Here is a 21870-nt window from a genome sequence, read left to right as displayed (position 1 = left end):
CTTCCAGATGTGATTCAAGATGCTGATTATTACCTATACATAACATAGAGCCTGTTAGTTGAGGGACCACTTACCTTTCCAGATGATTTGAAATGGCAAAGTTGGCACAATTAAACATATATTAAACCAATACCCTGGAAGTGCAGCTTCTCTGTAACAGCTCCTGCACTCTGGAATGAGGTACTCCCTGAGATCTGGATGGCATCCACTGCTAACTTGTAGGGGCTTGAAAACCTGGGCCTTCTATCAAGCCTTCAGCAAGTTTGAGTTCAGGATGAGTAAGCTTCCTTTGATTCTCTTTTCTATTCTATTTCAGTTACTGAATGGCATCACATTACATTCAAAATACTTGGATAGGGTGGGTATCTCTAATCTTTATATCAATACAGATCCCAACTTGCCGCATACTATGACATTATACACTGCTCAAAAAAAATAAAGAGAACACTTAAACAACACAATGTACCTCCAAGTCAATCACACTTCTGTGAAATCAAACTGTCCACTTAGGTAACAATACTGATTGACAATCAATTTCACATGCTGTTGTGCAAATGGAATAGACAACATGTGGAAAGCATAGGCAGTTAGCAAGACATCCCCAATAAAGGAGTGGTTCTGCAGGTGGTGACCACAGACCACTTCTCAGTTCCTATGCTTTCTGGCTGATGGTTTATCACTTTTGAATGCTGGTGGTGCTTTCACTCTAGTGGTAGTATGAGACGGAGTCTACAACCCACACAAATGGCTCAGGTAGTGCAGCTCATCCAGGATGGCACATCAATGCGAGCTGTGGCAAGAAGGTTTGCTGTGTCTATCAACGTAGTGCCCAGAGCATGGAGGCGCTACCAAGAGACAGGAGATGTGGAGTACATCAGGAGATGTGGAGGAGGCCATTAGGAGGGCAACAACCCAGCATCAGGACCGCTACCTCCGCCTTTGTGCAAGGAGGGACAGGAGGAACACTGCCAGAGCTCTGCAAAATGACCTCCAGCGGGCCACAAATGTGCATGTGGCTGCTCAAACGTTCAGAAACAGACTCCATGAGGGTGGTATGAGGGCCCGACGTCCACAGGTGGAGGTTGTGCTTTCAGCCCAACACCGTGCAGGACGTTTGGTATTTGCCAGAGAACACCAAGATTGGCAAATTCGCCACTGGTGCCCTGTGCTCTTCACAGATGAAAGCAGGTTCACACTGAGCACATGTGACAGATGTGACAGATGTGACAGGGTCTGGAGATGCTGTGGAGAACGTTCTGCTGCCTGCAACATCCTCCAGCATGACCGGTTTGGCAGTGGGTCAGTAATGGTGTGGGGTGGCATTTCTTTAGGGGGCCGCACAACCCTCCATGTGCTCGCCAGAGGTAGCCTGACTATTAGGTACAGAGATGAGATCCTCAGACCCTTTATGAGACCATATGCTCGTGCCGTTGGCCCTGGGTTCCTCCTAATGCAAGACAATGCTAGACCTCATGTGGCTGGAGTGTGTCAGAGTTTCTACAAGACGAAGGCATTGATGCTATGGACTGCTCGTTCCCCAGACCTGAATCCAATTGAGTACATCTGGGACATCATGTCTCGCTCCATCCACCAACACCACATTGCGCCACAGACTGTCCAGTTGTTGGGGGATGCTTTAGTCCAGGTGTGGGAGGAGATCCCTCAGGAGACCACCCGCCACCTCATCAGGAGCATGCCCAGGCGTTGTAGGGAGTTCATACAGGCACGTGGAGGCCACACACACTACTGAGCCTCATTTTGACTTGTTTTAAGGACATTACATCAAAGTTGGATCAGCCTGTAGTGTTTTTTTCCACTTTAATTTTGAGTGTAACTCCAAATCCAGACCTCCATGGGTTGCTAAATTTGATTTCCATAGATAATTTTAGTGTGATTTTGTTGTCAGCACATTCAACTATGTAATGAACAAAGTATTTAATAAGAATATTTCATTCATTCAGGTCTAGGATGTCTTATTTTTGTGTTCCCTTTATTTTTTTGAGCAGTGTAGTTTTATGGCATTATTGACCATCCCAATAAATATATGCTTCAAAACAAGCAATTGTAATTCTACTGAAGTTGTATTAATAAAGAAATAAAATCTTAGTTCTGCAAAACTTTATTGACAAATGTAATAGGAGATGCTGTCAGAAAGATTAAGCATCAAATGACTCCCTGCTGTAAATCTCTTTCCAATTCGGACGCTGATAAAGGTGCCCTGTGGTAATTGCAGCCCTGGGATCTGATCAATGGCAGAGTTATATGGCTGATGTTTTAAGGTGTTTATTCCTGCTTGAGGAAAAACACTTCATAGCATCCTTCCCTCAAATTACACCCTGCCCAGATCTCAATACAGAGATAAGTGCAACGGTGTTTAAATAAATAGTTCTTTCTCTCCCACATTCCACTCCAGTTTAACAGCAAATCTTGACACTGGAAAGTAGCAATGCTTATTTTCTTTTATGCTCAATTCCTTCCCTTATCAAAATAAACTTTGCCACTAGAGAGCAGCAGAACTCCATGCATTCACTTGAATAGTACTTATTCCTTGAGACAAATTTATGATAAGATAATGGACACTGTGAACTCCATCCCTAAGGTTACTAAGAAAAATATGACTTTTGCTGTGTAGAAATTGCCGTTTTCCTTTTCATCCTTTACCTGGAAAGGCAAAAGGGAGGTTCTTTGGGTAATGGTTGCTTTTAATAATGGTTATTTATCAGTGGTTTCTATTTAAATGGTAGTAATGTTTTTGATGCTATATGATAGGAACAAGTAAAATCGTAGTCCATGAGGTTACCTGAAAGCCCAGGATTCAGCTTAGTTAAGATAGTTTGGCTTTGATTCTTGCAGTCAATGTGTAAAGAAATAGTGTAAACCAGAGTGTCAAACTCACATCATCATGGCAGTGTAATGTGACGTATCGGGACTTTTCCCCCTTCGCTAAACTGGGTATGGGCATGGCCAGCACATGACACATCCAGCCCATGGGCTGGGAGTTTGACAGCCTGATGTAAACCAAAGAAGCATTTCCATTGTCTCATACTAACATTACCTAATGAACTCCAGAGCATTTGTTTCCCTTTTGACGTATGTTTCCCTCATCTCTTCTGGGTCCTTGTTGTAAAATACCATGCCATCACACTATTTTTACATGGTGTCCCTCAGAAAGGCAAGCTCTGGTTCCTTTCAATTGCATGAGTTGTTCCTCTATCACTTTAATCCATTTTGAATATTCTTTATTGCTTGTGCTATAAAATACTCTCCAGCAATGCTGAGCATATGTAGATTCAAACCAGCCATCTATTCAGCTGGATTAACTTTAGTATAGTAGATTGCTTCATCTTTGCCAATTCATTCAAAGTCTCTTTCCCAAGGCTCTCGTGGTGCTTCAGTGCCACCATGATTCAGGTTAAATGTGTGATAACCCAGAAATTATGGTGCATTATACTATTGAGCACTTTTGCTGACATGGCTCTTTATAGTCCCTAAACATAATTTCAGCTATAAATCCTGGAAAATCATTAAGTAAGGGCTTTGTTATAGCAGGAACTGTATAGCTCATTTAGCAGCTGCCACTGTCATCAGATTGATAATAAATCCCACCTGGGTTCTATCATCCACAAAATCTTCTACCTGGGGTTAAATTTATAAGGTACTTGAATCAGAAATACTGCAAATGTGCTGGCTTTCCCCCACACTTTTCAGGAGATGGTATTGCTGATTTTTGACAGCAACAAAGTCACACGGATGCTGTATGACGAATACCCTGCCTCAGATGGGTCAAAGACCTACAAAGCTGTTGTTAACTGGAACAGTTTATCCAACAGCACTTGGTTTTTTAGCAGCAGTGGTTCCATCTGCATAGCGGACATGTCTAGAGGTGAACACGTGCCAAAATCAGCAAGTGAAAATCTCAGACGAAGCATCATGTCTTGTGTCTGGAGGCTGTGGGGGCTTGAAAGAGGAACAACAGGCTTCAGCTCAACTCTGACAAACTGTGTGGCTTTAGGTTTTGGGGTCACCTGGATCTTGGGGTTTACTTTATTTAGCTCTTGATGGGATGGAACTGCCTCAGATGACCCCGTTTGCAGTTTGGGAGTTCTTCTGGATTCAGAAGTCCTATTAGATAAACAAAGTAGCAATTGTGTGAAGGCCTTCCCACAACTTCAGGTTATATGCCATTGTGCCCATTCTGGGATCAGGATATCTTATTTTAGTCGCCTCCTGCATGGACTACTGTAATGTAGATTGGCCCACTTCTCAGTATTCTATTTTTACAAAATATATTTTATGATTTTATGTACAGTTCTGAGTTTCTATGCCCTACTAAAGTTTTAACTGAATCTGCACCTCCTGATAAACCATCCTGATAAGCAATTTAAGAAATGGATTGTACTTTATCAACCAGAATGGCTAACTTCATCCAACATGTTTACTATGTTCCATAAGCCCTATAACATTTATTGGTAGAAATAGTTGGGAAATATAGAATTTTTCTTAATGGAACTTTCCTGCATAATTTTCTCTGACTTTGGGCAGAGAGGAAAAGAGGAAGGAAATTCCTGTAATCTCCCCCGCACTACATTGTTAATGTAAGCTGTTTTTCATTGTGCACCTACAGAATTGCAAAAATCTATACAATATTTATTTGTAAGCCTGCATTAAAAATGCATAGCTGCGTAGTTGCATGTGTATTTACCAGGTTAATAAAAATAAATCTAAAATGGAATATGCTACCCTACTTTTTTTGAAGTGCGTAGCTTTCAGTGGCTTGTGCTGACATTATAAAAACAAATGCATTAGAAATAACCACCCTTTGTTACACAAAAGCAACATTATGCACTAGAGCGAGACACTTGATCATATTACAGATATAGCAGATACGGTACCTAATTCATTACTGTGTACTCATCAAACAATAATTGAGTTTGGAAAGTATAACTACAGTGGTGTCTCAAAGCTCTGAGGCAATTTTGCTTATGTTTCTAATTTCTTAAATTTCCCAGTATCAGGGTTTTTGTTTTTCATTTTTTGCCACCAAGGGTGCATAGTTAGTACTAGAGGCACTTCACTTGGTTGTTTGGAACATGTGTTTATTTTTATAGTATTATTAAATTACACTAGTGAACAGTAACTAACAAAATAATTTTGTAAGGATAGTTAGGTAATTGTCCCAGTAAATTGAACTATATAGCTTTGTCTTGAAAACTTGTGATTGTCATTTGGAATCTTCCTTGTCAGCTTCTCCAGAAAGTCAATGGCCAAATGTGCACCTTTGTGCATCTACCCTGACTTGGCGCTTTTTGTGCATCCGTGCACTCCTACACACTCTTCCTGTCCTGTATCAGACCCCAGCACAACCTTCCCAACTCATACAGCACTTCTTGCACACCTCTACACATCCCTGTGCATTCTTCCTGACCTGTGCTACACCCCCATGCACCCTTCCTGATTTGTGCCACATCCTGTGCACGCTCCCCAAACTGCACACTTCTCATGAACCCTCTGAACACCCTCCCAAGCCTTCTCCTCACCTTGTCCCTCTCCCCACTTACCTGCCTGTTGGCCTGGAATTTCCAACTTCCTGATAGCTTTCCCACAGACTTCAGTTGTGGGAAGCTGACAGGAAATTGGGTCATCTTCCATGGGACCATGGGACTCAGTTTACAATGGGACCGCAGGGGTTGGTGTCATTAATTGATGGCATGCTTTACAACTGCATTACTTAGCAATGGAAATCCAAGTCCCAATTATCATAAGTCAAGGACTATTTGTATTGTGTCTTTAGCATTCAGTATTAACTAGATATTGTCTCTGAATACTGACCATTGTGTATATGTATGAAATTCTCACTTAATAAAGTATCTATATATTAGGATAGATCCTAGCTGAAACTTTATTGAAAGAAATGATAAATGCCATGTGACTCAACATGATTTTTTTCTATTTTATTATTAATGGCTTTGCAGTTAGGAAATGTATGGAAAGAAATTGTGTATAGATGCTTTATTAATCAAAATAATAGCTAATAAACACATTAGTTAACATGTTAGTTTTAAATGCCCTAATATCTATGAGGGCTGTGTAGTAATTGTAAAAATAATAAAAGGCAACAAAAACTCTAATTCTTGAACATTTCCCTTATACCCTGATGTAAAAAAATATAGAGATTTACAGTATTTGTTTTAGGAAGAAATAAAGGTAGTTTATTCAAGAAAAAGAGTTTGACTGAATGAGCCATTGTAACATCTCACTCATTTCCTAGTTTCAACAGAAGAGATTATATGTAGCTCAGGTTGAACTGTGGATTCTCTTTAAGCTATGCAAATGTTTAATTATCCAAGTAGGTAACATTATCTGGGCCAGCGCTGATAATGTTACCTAGTTGAGTAGTGAAATGTCTGCAAGCTAAAATCATGGAGCACCAAGGACTCTACCAATTCCTAGTCATTCAAATTATCTATTCTCAAGATTTAAATAGAGCTCAGCATAACCATAGTACAGAAAGGTGACTGTGTAAATTGACAGAACAGAATAAGAGTGAGCAAAGAATATTTATTTGTTAAAGGCTACTATTTACAGAAAGACTCACAGAGAAGTATTTTGATCTAGTCCTATACATAAGCTGCATATTGTAAGATGGGTTTCTTCCAGTCCTTCAGCATAAAAACGGCTTGTATTTTGTCCTGCTTGCAGTGAATGTTCCTTTATAAAATTGAATTGGTGAATATGACAAGCATATTTTTCATGTTATGTGCCAATTAAGAGCCTCATTTAACTGACCTGCTGAATTCATGAAGACCATGGGCATTGGAGAAAGAATCAATGAAAATTTTGAGTATGCCATTATTGTGGTTAGCTGGCAGCAGGTGCAGATGGCTGAGGAGAGCGATGACTCTGATGAGGGACCAGGACCATCAGGGAGTGGACTGCTGCCTTCAGAGATTGTGGGTGCTGGCAGCAGTGACGAGGAGGTTCCTGAGGAGCCTGTTCCAAGTGCACGTGCACGAAGGATCACTTGGAGGAAAGAACAATTACAGCAGCACGGGTGACTCGGGAGTAAGGCTGAAAGGTAATGGCCCCGCCCTCGAGAGCATAAAAGCCAGGTTTGGAAAAGTGTTCTTTGCAGACAGCAAAAAGCTCTTAAACTCAACTGGTGGACATCTTAGTTCGTGAATCTTGTAAATTAATTCTTATCTCTGGGTTTTTGGCAGCCTTAACAAACAACTTGGCAAGGTTCTTTCTTGTTGGAGATAATTGTTGGAAAGCAGCCTTTTATCTGTAAAGGAACAGCATTCGTAATTAAACCTTGAAAGGTGGGGCCTTTGTCTGTGTTTGTTTTCTGGGAACCCGGTTGGGTCAGAATAGCCATCTCCATTTCCATCTTTGCATATTTAGCACTAAGATGTAAGTCATAAGACAGCAGCAACAAGTTTAGAACTGTTTTCTGTGCTATTGAATGGAATAGCTTTTATTTATGTGCTTGTTTTCTTCCCAAGCCATTCTTTCAACTAAAACAAGACAAGGGGAGCATTAAAATCTGTTTGGAAAGATGAGAAAATGCATAAGGATTCTGGTCCTTAAGCATTTATTATCTTAACAAATAGTTTAGGGTTTGGGAAATACAAAGGAAAATACAGAATGCATGTCAGAGTTTTAAGAAATGATGGCCCATTGGCCCAAATATAGATACATAGGCATATGTACGCATGAGTTATATTGACCTCTTTCTTATATGATTCCATTTTTGGATTCTGTTTGTTAAATAATGGTAAAACAAATAAATATACCTGTTGCCTAATAGAAGTACCATATTTTTGGTGTATAAGATGCACCCCCCCCCCAAAAAAAAGTGGGTGGAAATGTCTCTGCATCTTATACAGCAAATGTTGCAAAAACCCTGCCTACTTGCTGGCCCCCACCCTTCGGTCTCTGCCTCCCAGCAATTTGCCTCCTTGCAGCAAACAGCCTGGTCAGCTTCAGCACAGCCTGACTGGCACAAGCAGCTGATTGTCAGTTGGATCTGCCTCCCGATGATCACCTATTTCAGGCTGCAGGGACCGCTATCGCCTATTGCCACCTCTGTGTGCCCCATTTTCAGTCTCTGCATCCCATTTTTGGCCTCTGCACACCCTGCTTTTGGTCTCTGCGCACCCCGTTTTCGGCCTGTTCCAATCCCCGCTGCCTGGAATGGGCTGAAAATGGGGTGCACGGAGGCCAAAAATGGGATGCAAAGGCCAAAAATGCGGCATGTGGAGGTGGCAATAGGCGATGGCGATCCCTGCAGCCTGAAACAGCTGGTATCGGGAGGCAGATCCAACCAACAATCAGATGCTTGTGCTAAATCAGATTGTGCAGAAGCTAACCAGGTTGTTTGCTGTTTGGTGCAAGGAGGCAAATTGCTGGGAGGCAGAGGCAGAGACAGATTTTTTTTCTTGTTTTCCTCCACAAAAGCTAGGTGCGTCATATATTTTGGAGCGTCTTATAGTCAGAAAAATACAGTAGTCATGACATCCACGAGTAGCTCTATAGAGAGCTGTGTGTCATGAAGAAAGTAAAATCATTGCTCTCTATTTCATATAAATAGAAAGGGAAAAGAATAGACCTTGTTGTAATAATATGATACTATGTAAAGGACTATCATTTGTAAAACCAAACATCCCCCCAAACAAACAGAAAAACCTCTAAAAACTGTCTATTCACCATCACTATAATGCATACTGTATTAAAAACATCTGAAGGTGTAATTATACCATAATAGTATTTTTGCAATCAGATGTTTCACCCAATATTTCTGATTATGGTTGGATGCTGCTGTATCTGCTGGAGTGGAATAGAAACGGATAAATCCTAAGCAATGTAGATAATTTCTAGAAATGCTATCTTAAAATGCAGCCAAGACTGTTTTGATTCATGATCTTCTTACATCCAAAGTGAGCATGGAGTGAAATTGTAAGAATTGTCCCATGTAAAATGTCTGGCTATTGAAGTTAATAATAGAAAATAAAATACAGGCTGAATAGTCAAGACCTTGTTGATGATCCAAACTCTGTCAAGGATCTTGGAGTACTCATCTCTAATGATCTAAGTGCTAGAGCCCACTGTAACTACATAGCCAAAAAGGCGTTAAGAGTTGTTAACCTAATCTTATGTAGCTTTTTCTCTGGTAATATTACACTAATAACTAGAGAATACAAAACATTTGCTAGACCAATACTCGAATACAGCTCATCAGTCTGGAACCCACATTACGTATCTGATATTAACACAGTTGAGAAAGTCCAGAAATATTTCACAAGAAGAGTTCTCCACTCCTCTACTCATTGCAGAATACCTTATGCCACCAGACTCAAAATTCTAGACCTAGAAAACCTAGAACTATGCCGCCTTCGGTCCGATCTAAGTATAGTGTATAAAATCATACATTGCAATGTCTTACCTGTCAATGAATATTTCAGCTTCAACCATAACAACACAAGAGCAAACAATAGATACAAACTCAAGGTTAATCGCACCAAACTTCATTGCAGGAAATACAACTTCAGCAACAGAGTGGTCAATGTCTGGAATACTCTACCTGACTCTGTGGTTTCTTCCCCAAACTCCAAAAACTTTAACCTTAGACTGTCTACTATTGACCTCACCCCTTTCCTAAGAGGTCTGTAGGGGGCGTGCATAAGCGCACCAACGTGCCTACCGTTCCTGTCCTATTGTTTCTTTTATTTTTTATTTTTCTTATATATATCCATGTATTCATAACTATGTTTTTACTTATACCTATTATCTTGTAAGCAATTGACAAAAATAAATAAATAAAATAAATAATTTTTTAAAAAACAACTAGGTACTTTGAAACAGAATGGTTTGCATAATCTCAGAGACTGAGAGAAAGAGTTAGGATTTTTTGTCAGTTTTTGTGTAGATTCTCTAAGCAAGTTGTAGCAATGCCTTAGCTAAAACAAAACATGTTGCCATAAATTTGATATTTAATTAAAAGATTACTGGGTCATAAAAACGGAGTTTTTATGTTATATATTTATTATAAATATACAATAATATAACAGTTAAGCACATCTCACCAGCAGACTTGTCCAATATATATGATGTATGTAATCAAAACCACCTATATTGTGTTATACCTAATATCCTTATCTACTAAACATAGTTTATTTCTTTTACATCATTTCTCATACATTCTTGTATTACATTGTAAATGTTAGACTGCACTAGAAAAGCAGGACTCTGGTTTTAAAACAGCCTTCCACAAGAGTGCTGGAGTATTGCTTTCTGAGTTGAAATAGATTCATCCATAGTACTGCAGTAAATATTCTTAAATTATAGCTAAAAGTTGTCATTGCTTGCTGATATGTGCCATTTTGCAGCTCAAAACATTTACTGTTGCTCAACCTACAAGAAAAATGTTGTGTTCATTTCAGAGACAAGTTCTTGTTCAGATTTAAGTGAAGAAGAATGTTTTTCCATCATGAAAGTGATTCAGTCACCACTAAAATTTACAAGGGTGCAACAATGTTAATTGATAAGAAATATATCCATATAAAATAAAACTAATAATGCTTTTTAATTTAACTTTTATTAAATACATTACAGCAGTGGACACATATGTAGTTGTAGATGTAGATACAGATACAGAAACATACATATGCATGTACATGTATGTGTATTGTACCAGAGGTGGTATTCAGCAGGTTCTACCAGTTGGTAGTGGAAATTTTGAGTAGTTCGGAGAACCAGTAGCGGAAATTTTAAGTAGTTCAGAATACCTCCTCTGACTGGTCCTGCTCCCCTTCTGTTCTCTGCCTCCCGAGTCCCAGCTGATTCTTTTGTTGCCCTGCACAGGAGAACTGGAAAGCAGATTAGTGGCGTGGGGAGAGAATGGGGATTTTACAGTATCCTTCTCCTGGAGTGGGGTGGAAATTGAGATTTTACAGAATCCCCCTGCCATGCCCACCAAGTCAAGTCCACCAAGCCATGCCCACAGAACCAGTAGTAAAAAATGTTGAATCCCACCACTGTACTGTACGTATTCATGTATGCATGTGTTCTATATCTTTGTGGGGTATATGCCAGTGAACAAATGAATGAAGGAGTATAGAGAAGAAAGATAATAAAAGTGTACAATTCATGAAGAAACAAATGTGTTTAAAATAAGAACAGCATTAGTGGAAAACAGTAGAAATGGAATAGTTTACTACAAAGATATTCTTGTTTCTTTCTAGCCTCCAGCCTTTTTTTAACTATTACTTAAATGAAGTTTAGAGGAGTTTAAGAATTTCTGCTACTGCCTGCCCATATAATTTATATAAATAATATTCAGGATTCTTTTTTAGAAAAATCCCAGCAGACTGATTTTGTTTTTCCTCAGGGTGCTTGAAATATTCTGTGGATTTGCTTCTGTATTAGATCATGAAAATATATTTCTGCATCTGTTATTCAATTTATTCTAATATTTTTTATTCCTCCTTGTTCAGGATGTAAACTAGTTACAAACTTCTCAACCCATTTTGTAAATTTCTTTTGTACATTGTTAAAATCTCTGTTTATGCAGCATGCACTAAAATATACATTCTTTTTATTGAGAACATTTTTTTTCAGTTTAGTGTTCCTAAACATTTTCGGGCCTCAATATATGAAAATAATATATTGTTTCTCCTTCTCTATATGCTGAAACATTTAAGAATGCTTTTCTAGGGTTTATAGTGTCTTTGAGAAAAATCAGTTAATTAAAAAAATACAGATAATCGTCCATTTACAAGCACAACTGAAATTTCATTCTACATGGTCATCATTCTTAATTCATTCTCCTTAATAGGCAGTTTTTTGTTGCAAACTGGCAAAAAAAGCGCCAGAAACCGTAAAAAAAGGTCATAAATTGGTCATATGACTGGGATGCTGCAACTGGTCATACATATAAGCCAGTTGCCAAGCTCCTGAAATGCAGTTACGTAACTGTAGGGAGTGGGTCAAAGCATGACATTTTATGAAGGCTGAAAGTGTTTTAGAGATTGTAAAGCACCCTTTTTAAGACTGTTGTAACTTCGAACAGTCGTTAAATGAGTGGTTGTAAGTTGAGGATTACTTGTATATAACCTAGTACTAAGAGTTCTAGCAAGCATATCAAATGCTTATTTACTACATAATCAGTTCAATAACAGCTTTCATCTTGAGAGATGTAAAACAATCCAATTTGATCATGAAGCTCTTTACAGAATTCTGGAACATCCTGATCCCCCTTTGGACCATGATATTTTAGAGACTGTTGGTTTGGCTGTTTCTGGAAGCAAATCCTATGAATTATAATTAGTTTAAAGTATTCTGCTCATGTTGGAGGATTTACTTGTAGATATTGCCAAACTGCTTCCCAGAAGTCCCACAGGGTCTGAAGGAAAAGCAGTAGGAAGTTTTCCAGAACATTCTAGGTTCAGTTTGATGAGTTCTATACACAAAAACTCCTTGTCACATCTTTTAAAATAATTATTTAAACAAAACAACATCATTTCCACTCTACTTCATAGTAATCATGATTTTTATGACATTTCTGGAAGTTCCAGAAAAAGATGCTCAGTGATAAGGTCAAAAGGCAGGGCCCTTAATGGTATTACCCATCAGGGAGCCTGAAATTAAAGCTCCAAGTAAATCTCAAATTTATGAAGTGAGTATAAAATATCTTTAAAACTTGCTGTTATTTTTTCTAATCAAGCATAAGAATGTTTAGTATGACAAATGTATTTATATTAATTAGTGGTTAATATACAGGTGCCTACCCAAGTGTTGTTGTGCTGCATATTCCCAAGTCCAATAAATGATCGCTATATATCCAGTCTGGTGTCATATGTGTCATATACCAGGAAAACAATAGGTTAGAATTTTGCTGTTCTTTGAGTACGATGTAGACCTTACAGGTGGAAGACATATTTACTTCTAACCCTATTGCTAACCCTATCACAAAAGGTTTATAGGCATTACCTACTCTGTTGGTGCTTTTCTGGAACAAAAAGAGGTAAAACACATAATAAACAATGCTTTTGTCATTACCTGGGACATAATATACTGAGAAACAAATACTTATAGATAAGCACATTAGCACAAACTTTCTGACAATTTTGATGACCTGCTTGATCTGTTGCAAGTCTTGCGAGAAAGGGAATTTTGAGTAATGCCTGAAGATATTTCTGTTCATTTTTTTTAAAAAATTTTTTATAGAGGACAAAGCCCACATGCTTATTAAAAATTTTACTTTGAGAGTTTGTAAGTGTAGTACATTATAGATTGGGACATTGAAGTTGTTTATGCCAAACAAGTTGTTTATGCCAAATGATTAATCAACTTGGTATTAGATTTCACGTATGTATTTGCTTTGATGCTATATAAATTACAAAAATTTGTAACTTTTATGCCACTTAATCATGTTGTTGATTTACTTTATGATTTAAATTATCCTTACCAATATTATTTCCTGATTCTTATTGTTATATGTTGGCTGTTTGGGTGACACATTATATGTTTGTCCTTCTAGCTGTTGAATTTATTTAGATGATTTTGAATGTTTATTCTACCATCTGTCAGATTCAGTCTGTCCACTGTTCTTGTAAAACTGAAGCTTGTAAGACTGAAGAGATTTCATTTTTTTGGGGTGAAAATTGAAGTACAACAAAATAAGTATAAAATTTTTGAAACAGATTATGCACTAATATTTCAGCATATTGCACTTAATAAATGTATCTTTTACCAAAAATATTAATTATCCACATAAATGTCATATGTGTGTCCATAGTTGTTGACACCAATCATTTATGGTATATTTGTAAGATTTGTGAGGAGGGATTTATTTTTTGACACAGGGAATTAATTGTGGCTAATTTTCCAAAATGAATGTATTTGCATACTGTAATGAATAGGAATGATTCACAGCTTTGAAGTGGTATTAGGCAGTCTGTGTTCTAGCATTTACACTACTCTTTGCTTTCTGTTACTTTATGTGCCCTAAACTAAGGATGGGGCATGGTAACACAAAGAAGATATGGGGAATTGGGTTTATTTTTGCCTCTTTTGTTCCCTTTTTAAAATCAAGATTACATTTTTCTGAAATGTTTTGCATTTTAAATAAGCTGAATGGTTATGCTCAGTAGAGTTCAATACACAGACCTATCCAAGTGATTATTTTATTCTCATTTTTCTCCTATATATATATTGTGAAATCCATTCTCCCAGTTCCAATGATAATTCATTAGGCATTGGCTTTAAACCCTCAGTACTCCCTTCCTAGCTACCTTTTAATGTTCAGTAGACAACAGTATTAATAGTGAAGTAATTAATTGTTTTCAATGAAAGACTTGAACATTTTCTCTCTAAGTATGTTTCCATGACTAAGTTGTAACTATACATTCTAGAAACAAATCTGGTTGCAAGCTAGCTTTGTAGATAAAAGCATATATGAATAATTACAGGTTACATAGTTTCTTCAGCTAATGAGCTAATTGCTGAGAACTTCAGATAGTTTCTGGTTGTTGCGTGGGAAAAACATTAACATAATTGTTCTTTCTGCACTCAGAGGAGCAAGGCAGATATATTGTCTAGCAATATCAATATCAATATCAATAGCACTTAGACTTCTATTCTATTCTATTCTATTCTATTCTATTCTATTCTATTCTATTCTATTCTATTGCTTTACAGCACTCTCTGAGTGATTTACAACATCAACATATTGCCCCCAACAATCTGCTTCCTCATTTTACCAATCTCAGAAGAATGGAATATTGAGTGAACTTTGAGCTTTGGTCAGGACTGAACTCCTAGCTTTTGGCAGTTAGCCTGCAATATCGTATTCTAACCATTGCGCCACTATGGCTCCTATGAATGAATGGATGGATGAATTAGAGTTACAACTTTTCTAACTTGTTGCAGTTTGGTTTGTAACAAGCCTGTTACAGTACTGTGCAGGGATATATATATCCCCCAAGTAATTTCCTTTAGTCACTTTTCAAAGGAAGGATACACCTTCTTTCCACCCCTTCCTGATCTCCCCTGACTCCAAAATTCTGAGCTTGTGCTGTGGGTAAGTCTCAAAAGAACTCTTTTTTTCCTATTTATTCTTAAGGCTAATTTCAAAACCAAATTTTCACCATACAAATATTTGTGAATAGTCACTGTTTGAAGACTGTTGTTTCCACTTTCCTGTTTTGGTAAAAGAGGAAATGTCCACAAAATTCTATTCTCCCAATGGGCAACCCCACATTTTAACAGATTAACTAAAAATAATGGACAGTATCTCTCTTAATAAACATCACCTTGTAAAACAATTTGCCATAGTCATATGGAAATTCATATTGACTATATTTCTCTCTAGATTTCCAGCTTCTTGTAATTTGTGAAGAGGTGACATGGCCAAAAATTGAACTCTTTAATCATCACTCCTTGATCTCCTTAAGATGTGCTATAGATTTCATTATATACATAAAAAACTGGATTTTTTTAGCAGTCCATAGTTGGTGCCACCCAAATGAAAAAAAATCCCAACCTTTAGAATCATGCATAATGAATGAAAGCGTTTCATGCCAGAGCATGTCATATATGCTTATTACTTTAACATGTTGTTATTGGAATTTGCAGTAAATACTTTCTTCACACCTACAGACCTGAAAAAAAAAAGATAATTAATGAATTGTAGGAGCTGACACTATTAGACAGAAAGAGTTTGGGTATGTGTATGAATGTATGAATGTATGAACATTCTTGAACTGAGTCCTTAACCTGAATAAGAAGATTTACTGAAGAAATATTCATAGGCGTAGGCAAAACCTAGCATGTACCTAACTACAGACTCAGAAAGTAAGTGGTCAATGCATGCACCATTGCGAATAAAGGCAGAAGGAAGTGACAAGATTAAAAATGTTATCAAGAAAGAGGAAGCAGAATGACAGGGGGAAAAAAGGAACACATCAATACACTTTTTAGCTACACCGATTCTTGTGGTCATAGATTGTAAGGTCTTGAAGATATAATAATTGACTCTTCCAATAACATAATACTCCAATGGCTCCAAATAGCCATTTCCTCATTTTTATCATTATAGGTCAATAACTGATACTGAACTATAAATAAGCATAGGCCGGGGCAAAAATGTCCTATGTTTGTCATAAGACATATACTGTAACACCCTTTGACAGAGGTAGGGAGAAGAAGCTTTGCAAGCTAAGGGCAAGCTCCTAGTCCAGTTGCCTCTTGAAAAAGTACCTTTGGAATAGTCTACAATTTTTTTACAGCCTAAGAAATTGAAATTACTTATAAATTTACTTTTGTAAATTCCTACATTCCCACGAGTAAGAAGTGAAGCCTCATTCTCTGGTGATATTATTAATCCGCTTCATTTATACAACAGTGATAAGTTTGAATTCTCTAAATATTTAAGTAAAACAAGTTTGTTTACTACCTTCTTTACTTTTTGATTCTTGTTTTTCTTTTCTGATGCTGTCACATTTGCTCCCTTGTTTTCTAAAACAGAATAGGGATAATATTTTGATTTATATTGAATGGTGTCTTCTAGGAGAAGGAGAAATTGTATGTGGAACTGAAACACATTTTAGCTCGTCAGCCTGGGCCAGAAGCTGCAGAACAATTACAGCTATATCGACACACACTGAGGGAGAAGACAAAACAGCTTAAAGTAAGAAGTTTGGGTTTGTTTTTTTCAAACTCTTTGTAAATAAGGCATAGGTGATTTCTCCTAGCTTTCTAATTAATAAATAATGAAGCATAGAGTTTTGTAATTTACAAAAACATTTGGAGATTGGACTGAACATCTTCATTCATAATATATACTAGAAGAATATTGCTATTTCACTACTTTTTTGTTACAGCCTCATAAGAAATACTGTGATGCTGTTCTGACCTTACTAAAGATATTTGAGTTCAAATCAGAAGTTTCAAGCTCAAAACAGAATAATTTCAGTTCAGAACACTTTTGTTAACCAGACCTCCCAACAAAAAGAGAGGCTTTTCCAAGCTGTTGCATAGCTTGGACAAAGATGTATAACTTAATGAACTTTGGTTTCAATATAAATAGGATTTACTTTTATTGCACAGCAGTATTTGTAATGGTGTGTTAGTTTTCCTACAACTTCTTTGTTAGATGTTCCTGGATTCTTGAATGATTGATTAAGGGGTTTTGCCTGGGAGAACCATAATACTTTATGTCTTGTTTGTAGGATTTTAGGAAATGTCTAGATGAAAATAGTTGAAAGCTGAAAATTTCTAGATTCATCTTTGGTCTGATCCAAATTTCTCTTGCAGTCCTAATTTCTTCAGTTTAACAAAAATCTGTAAAAGGAAGGAAAGTTTTGAATAATATTTATGAATCACAATGACCATTTAAATAAATATTGATGAAGGTTTACATTGGTTTGCTATAGTTTTAATCTTATCATTCATACAGGAGCAAAAAAAAAACAACGCATTAACTCAATTAACTAAAAGCTTGAAAGAGAGTTTCATAATTGGGTCAAGAGTAGCATTTTGTGAAATGTTTATCGAATTAAGATATGAAAAACTAATTTAATAAATCATTGCTGTAATATTCATCCTTCTATGGCAATTGAAGACAATACTAGAATTTTATATGGTTTTCAATTTCCTTTTCATTTTAATTTCCTAATAAACGAGTCAAACTATTTTCCTTCTGTTCATAACTAGTTTGCAGAAACTGTCTAAGGGATAGAAAGTGATTAGAGGTCCCACCCAAAATCTACTTTCTATAATTCTGTGTAAAATAATAAAAAGCCAGAATAACATATTGTAAAAAAGCAGATACTGACAATGAATAATAATGAGTTTATTAAGAAATTACCTTATATCTTCAGGCTTTTCTAATTAGGATGGCCAAAGTTAGGAGTGAGTGAGCATCTCTATGGGAGTAATTTTATTCTTTCTTTTCCCTTTTTTGTTTCTCCCAATCTATTGGTGTAGGCAGCATTCCCTGCATAAAGTGATGCTAAAAGAGAGCATGCCTAAGACAATCAAGTTTCTCCTTGTTCCAAGGATGGCTTTGTGTTTAAGAACTTAAAATTGTTCAAGAACTTAAAATAGCATAAAGGCAAATCACTGATTTGGTGCACTATAATCGGTTTTGTTTTGACTTTTTAAGGTTTTATCTTCTGAGCTGAATATGTATGAATCACAGAGTCAAGAATACAAATATGAGATTGAAAGACTTGCAAATGAACTTCTGAATATAAAGAAGAAATACCTCACTCAAAAACGCAAGGAGCAGGAAAACAGGTAAGAAGTATTAGTAATTGTAGTAAGAACAATTGCAAGAATAGTATTTAATAAAAAATGACTAGTTGAAGTCTGATAGGGGCAGCACTTTTCAAGTTACCTATGTAGAATAGGTGACACATATTCTCCAGATTAGATAATTGAGATTGGCCACAACTGGAATTTTCTGTTATTTTAAGTGAAAGGCCCCACTTGTCTCTCTCAGTTTTTAATCTATTTATTTGTTTTGTCATACTCCAAATTATAATATCATTATGTATCTATATTGATGAGAATGTATTTACATTTGAATTTTTATGCATCTACAGAATTCACTTGTGGTGTAAGACTAAGCAACTTTTCAATCTTTTGTATAGATTTGCAAATACCGAGTTTTCACCAAATGAAAGTATTACAAAAAGTAGACACTATTACAAAAAGTAAACTATTCTTCCAAAATGTTCTCTGCTGATAATATTTCTGTTTTCTACTTTAACTATTTAGTTCAAACTAAGAATATAAGAGAAATATTACAATTTGGTAGAAACCGTAGAACTTTGCTTTGCAGAGGGCTGATGCCCTCTGCAAATCTTGTGATAAACAGAACAGGTGGTTTCAAAATGTGTGAATCAGCCCTGATTCATTTCTTCATGACAATTAAAGAGGCACGAGAATGTTGGCTGGCAAGCAATCAGAGATGTGCCTTTTCGTCCATTGCTGAGGATTAATTTTATTGCATAATTTCACGAGTTTACAGTAGTTTTTTTTTCAAATATTCTAATTGCACAAGTTTTCAGATAGAAATAGCAAAATAAAATACCGTATTTTTCCATGTATAAGAAGATACTTTTTCTTTAAAATATTTACCTAAAAATGGAGGGGCGTCTTATATATGGGGGGCCAAGAAGAGAACCACGTTTGTGAGAACTGCCATATCTTCTCTCTGCAAACTAGTCTCATGAGTGAAACTTCTGATTGCAGAAACAAGCTAACAGGTTTCCTCCAATCATGAGCCTTACGTTACTGACATCAGCTACATAAAAATGTAGAAACAAAAAACCAGTACCAGTAAGCAAATGTCTTACTCTGCAAACTAAATGTCTTCTATTTAATGTTTAAAATATTGATTTTTGAATTTTGAGTAAGGAAAGTGGGGGAAGTCCTATACAAGGGTGGCATCTTATACATGGAAAAATACACCAACTGCCCTATACAATTTAATTGACCACTTATAAAGATTTTACTTGGACATGCATGTATTCATATTACACACAAGTAGTCTCTAATTTTTCAATATTATGCAAGTTTATTTAAAATCATGATAGATATTTTGGCTGTTAGGAAGTGATTTAAGTTTTATTGGAACACTACGCAGAAAACAATATCGTTGTTTTTTTAACTTAGCTGGCTGCGTGTTGAATTCAGTTTTAGTCTCACAGCTTTTATATTAAGGTCATATAATTTTTCATTGGTTTAATGAATTTCATAGAACATTCTGTAGCATTTGTGCAGTCATGCATCTCTATGTACAAAAATTGGTTCCTTACATTGCTCTACTTAGTACTCATTAAATGGCTGAATAAACATTCAAATTGTTTTTTCCTCTTTAGCCTGGTAAATTTAAGCTGTGTTTATTCATCCTATGGTATATAATATGGAGAACATAACAGTTTAGAATTATATACATAGTCTTGGTTTTGTCTAAAGGAACACATGAAATTAATACAAAATGTGTTACACACACACACATTCCGTTTTGCGCTTTATGATCATTTGGAAAAAAAATACTTATTTTGAAAGTGGTATTAAGATTAGAATTTCTGAATTACAAAGTTTACAATTAACTTACAATTATTCAGCTTCTAATGAGAAATGATTTCAAGGGGTTAACAGTAGGAGAGTGATTCATTCCCAATTTTTAATACATTTCAATCAGCAGTTACTTAATTAGATTCAAACAGATGTCTAATTGTGGATGCTTAAAAAATTGATGTATTTCATCAACATATTTTAAATGATCTTTTGATAGAATATTTGTCATTATGAATATACATCTGATTTCTTTATTTCCTCTTTTGTTTTTCTTCATCTCCAAGGGAAAAAGAGAAAGCCTTGAGTAACATAGAACATGACTTCTCAGGACAAAGAGCCAGAGTTCCACGCTTCACTGGAGGTGGTTTCCCACTAAGCAATCCACCTCCCAAAATTGTGGCATAACTATAGCATCAAGACATAATGTCACATGTTGTGGCATCCCCTACAATATATTGCTTTTTCATATATTATTGGTTTCCAAAAAGATCTCTGTGTTCGTTTTATACAACTCTGGCACAGCAAGGTCATGTGAATTGGAGTCTACCCATAAGAATTCTACATCTTATGTATTGATATCAGTGAAGTATGCCTTTTTTAAAAACAAAAATAACAGCAACATAATCTTATATTGCATTTTAAAAAATGCTTGATTTGGAAGTTAGTTCTCTTGAAGTCAATTTTGCAAAAATTGATTGCAAAAAATATGCTGAGGATTGGATGTAATGCATGCAGTTGTTTTAAAGCTTTACTGTTTCTGACTACCTCTTCTTGAATTTACATCCTAAAATCCCAGGAAAAATATTTACATTATTAATATCTTAAGAAAATATAAAAATTAAATTTTATAAATTTCATACAACAACATTAAGTTATAGCAATGTAGTCATGTGTAATATGCAATAACAAAATTTACTAGGCAGATAGGAACATGTGAGAAAGCTTAAAGAAAACTTTAAAACTTGCTTAGGCATGAAATGTATGGCTTTCTATACCCAAACTTCTTTACTTATGAGATTTTATCATTCAGTAGCAAGCCATATGATGGAATCAATATATGAGGTGCTGAAATGTGTGTTAAAATAAACTGCTTTGAATGTGGCTTTGTGGTGAAATGTTTCTTCCTCCCTTAAGGCTGAAAATTAAATCCAAAGAAAAAATATGATAAATACTTTTTTTCTTTTAAAAAAACCAATCTTTTGGAAAGGTCATTGTTTTGGGAAGAATACAGAGTTAAATGTTAAAACTATTGTGGAGAATATTAACTGAATATATTAACTGAATGACTACAGACCAGTTGCTCTAACATCTGTAGTTATGAAAATCTTTGAAAGGCTTGTGCTGTCCCACCTGAAAACCATCACAGATCCGCTGTTAGATCCCATGCAGTTTGCATATCGAGCAAATAGATCGACAGATGATGCTGTTAACATGGCTCTGCATTACATCCTACAACACTTTGAATCTCCAAATACCTACGCAAGGGTCCTCTTTATAGACTTCAGTTCAGCATTCAATACCATCATTCCAGACACTCTTCTAAGTAAATTAAACCAACTAGTGGTACCTGAACACACTTGTAAGTGGATCATAAGCTTCCTAACAGATAGGAAGCAGCAGGTGAAGCTAGGCGGAATTACATCAGATACATGTACAATCAGCACAGGGCCCCCCCAAGGCTGTGTGCTAACTCCACTTCTCCTTATATACCAATGACTGCATCTCAAAACGATCCATCTGTTAAAATACTGAAGTTTGCTGATGACACAACAGTGATTGGTC

The 21870-nt window shown here is 36.2% G+C and overlaps 1 protein-coding gene across 1 annotated transcript in view; it reads left to right on the top strand.

Moving 5' to 3' along the window:
- Nucleotides 1–21189, top strand: part of CFAP58 (cilia and flagella associated protein 58) — a 60170-nt gene extending 38981 nt beyond the window's left edge. Inside the window, exons 16-18 of the mRNA XM_087964592.1 lie at nucleotides 16568–16687; nucleotides 18164–18297; nucleotides 20373–21189. Of these exons, the coding sequence (XP_087820718.1) occupies nucleotides 16568–16687; nucleotides 18164–18297; nucleotides 20373–20493 (375 nt within the window). The 3' untranslated portion in view covers nucleotides 20494–21189. The remainder of the gene's footprint in view (nucleotides 1–16567; nucleotides 16688–18163; nucleotides 18298–20372) is intronic.
- Nucleotides 21190–21870: the final 681 nt, after the last annotated feature.

The sequence above is a fragment of the Notechis scutatus genome, chromosome 4 (genome assembly GCF_049901735.1).
Source record: "Notechis scutatus isolate UNSWTSFEM ecotype Mainland chromosome 4, rNotScu1.2, whole genome shotgun sequence".
NCBI lineage: Eukaryota > Metazoa > Chordata > Lepidosauria > Squamata > Elapidae > Notechis > Notechis scutatus.
The sequence above is the reverse complement of the archived record's forward strand: the minus strand, read 5'-3'. Positions and strand labels throughout refer to the sequence as shown.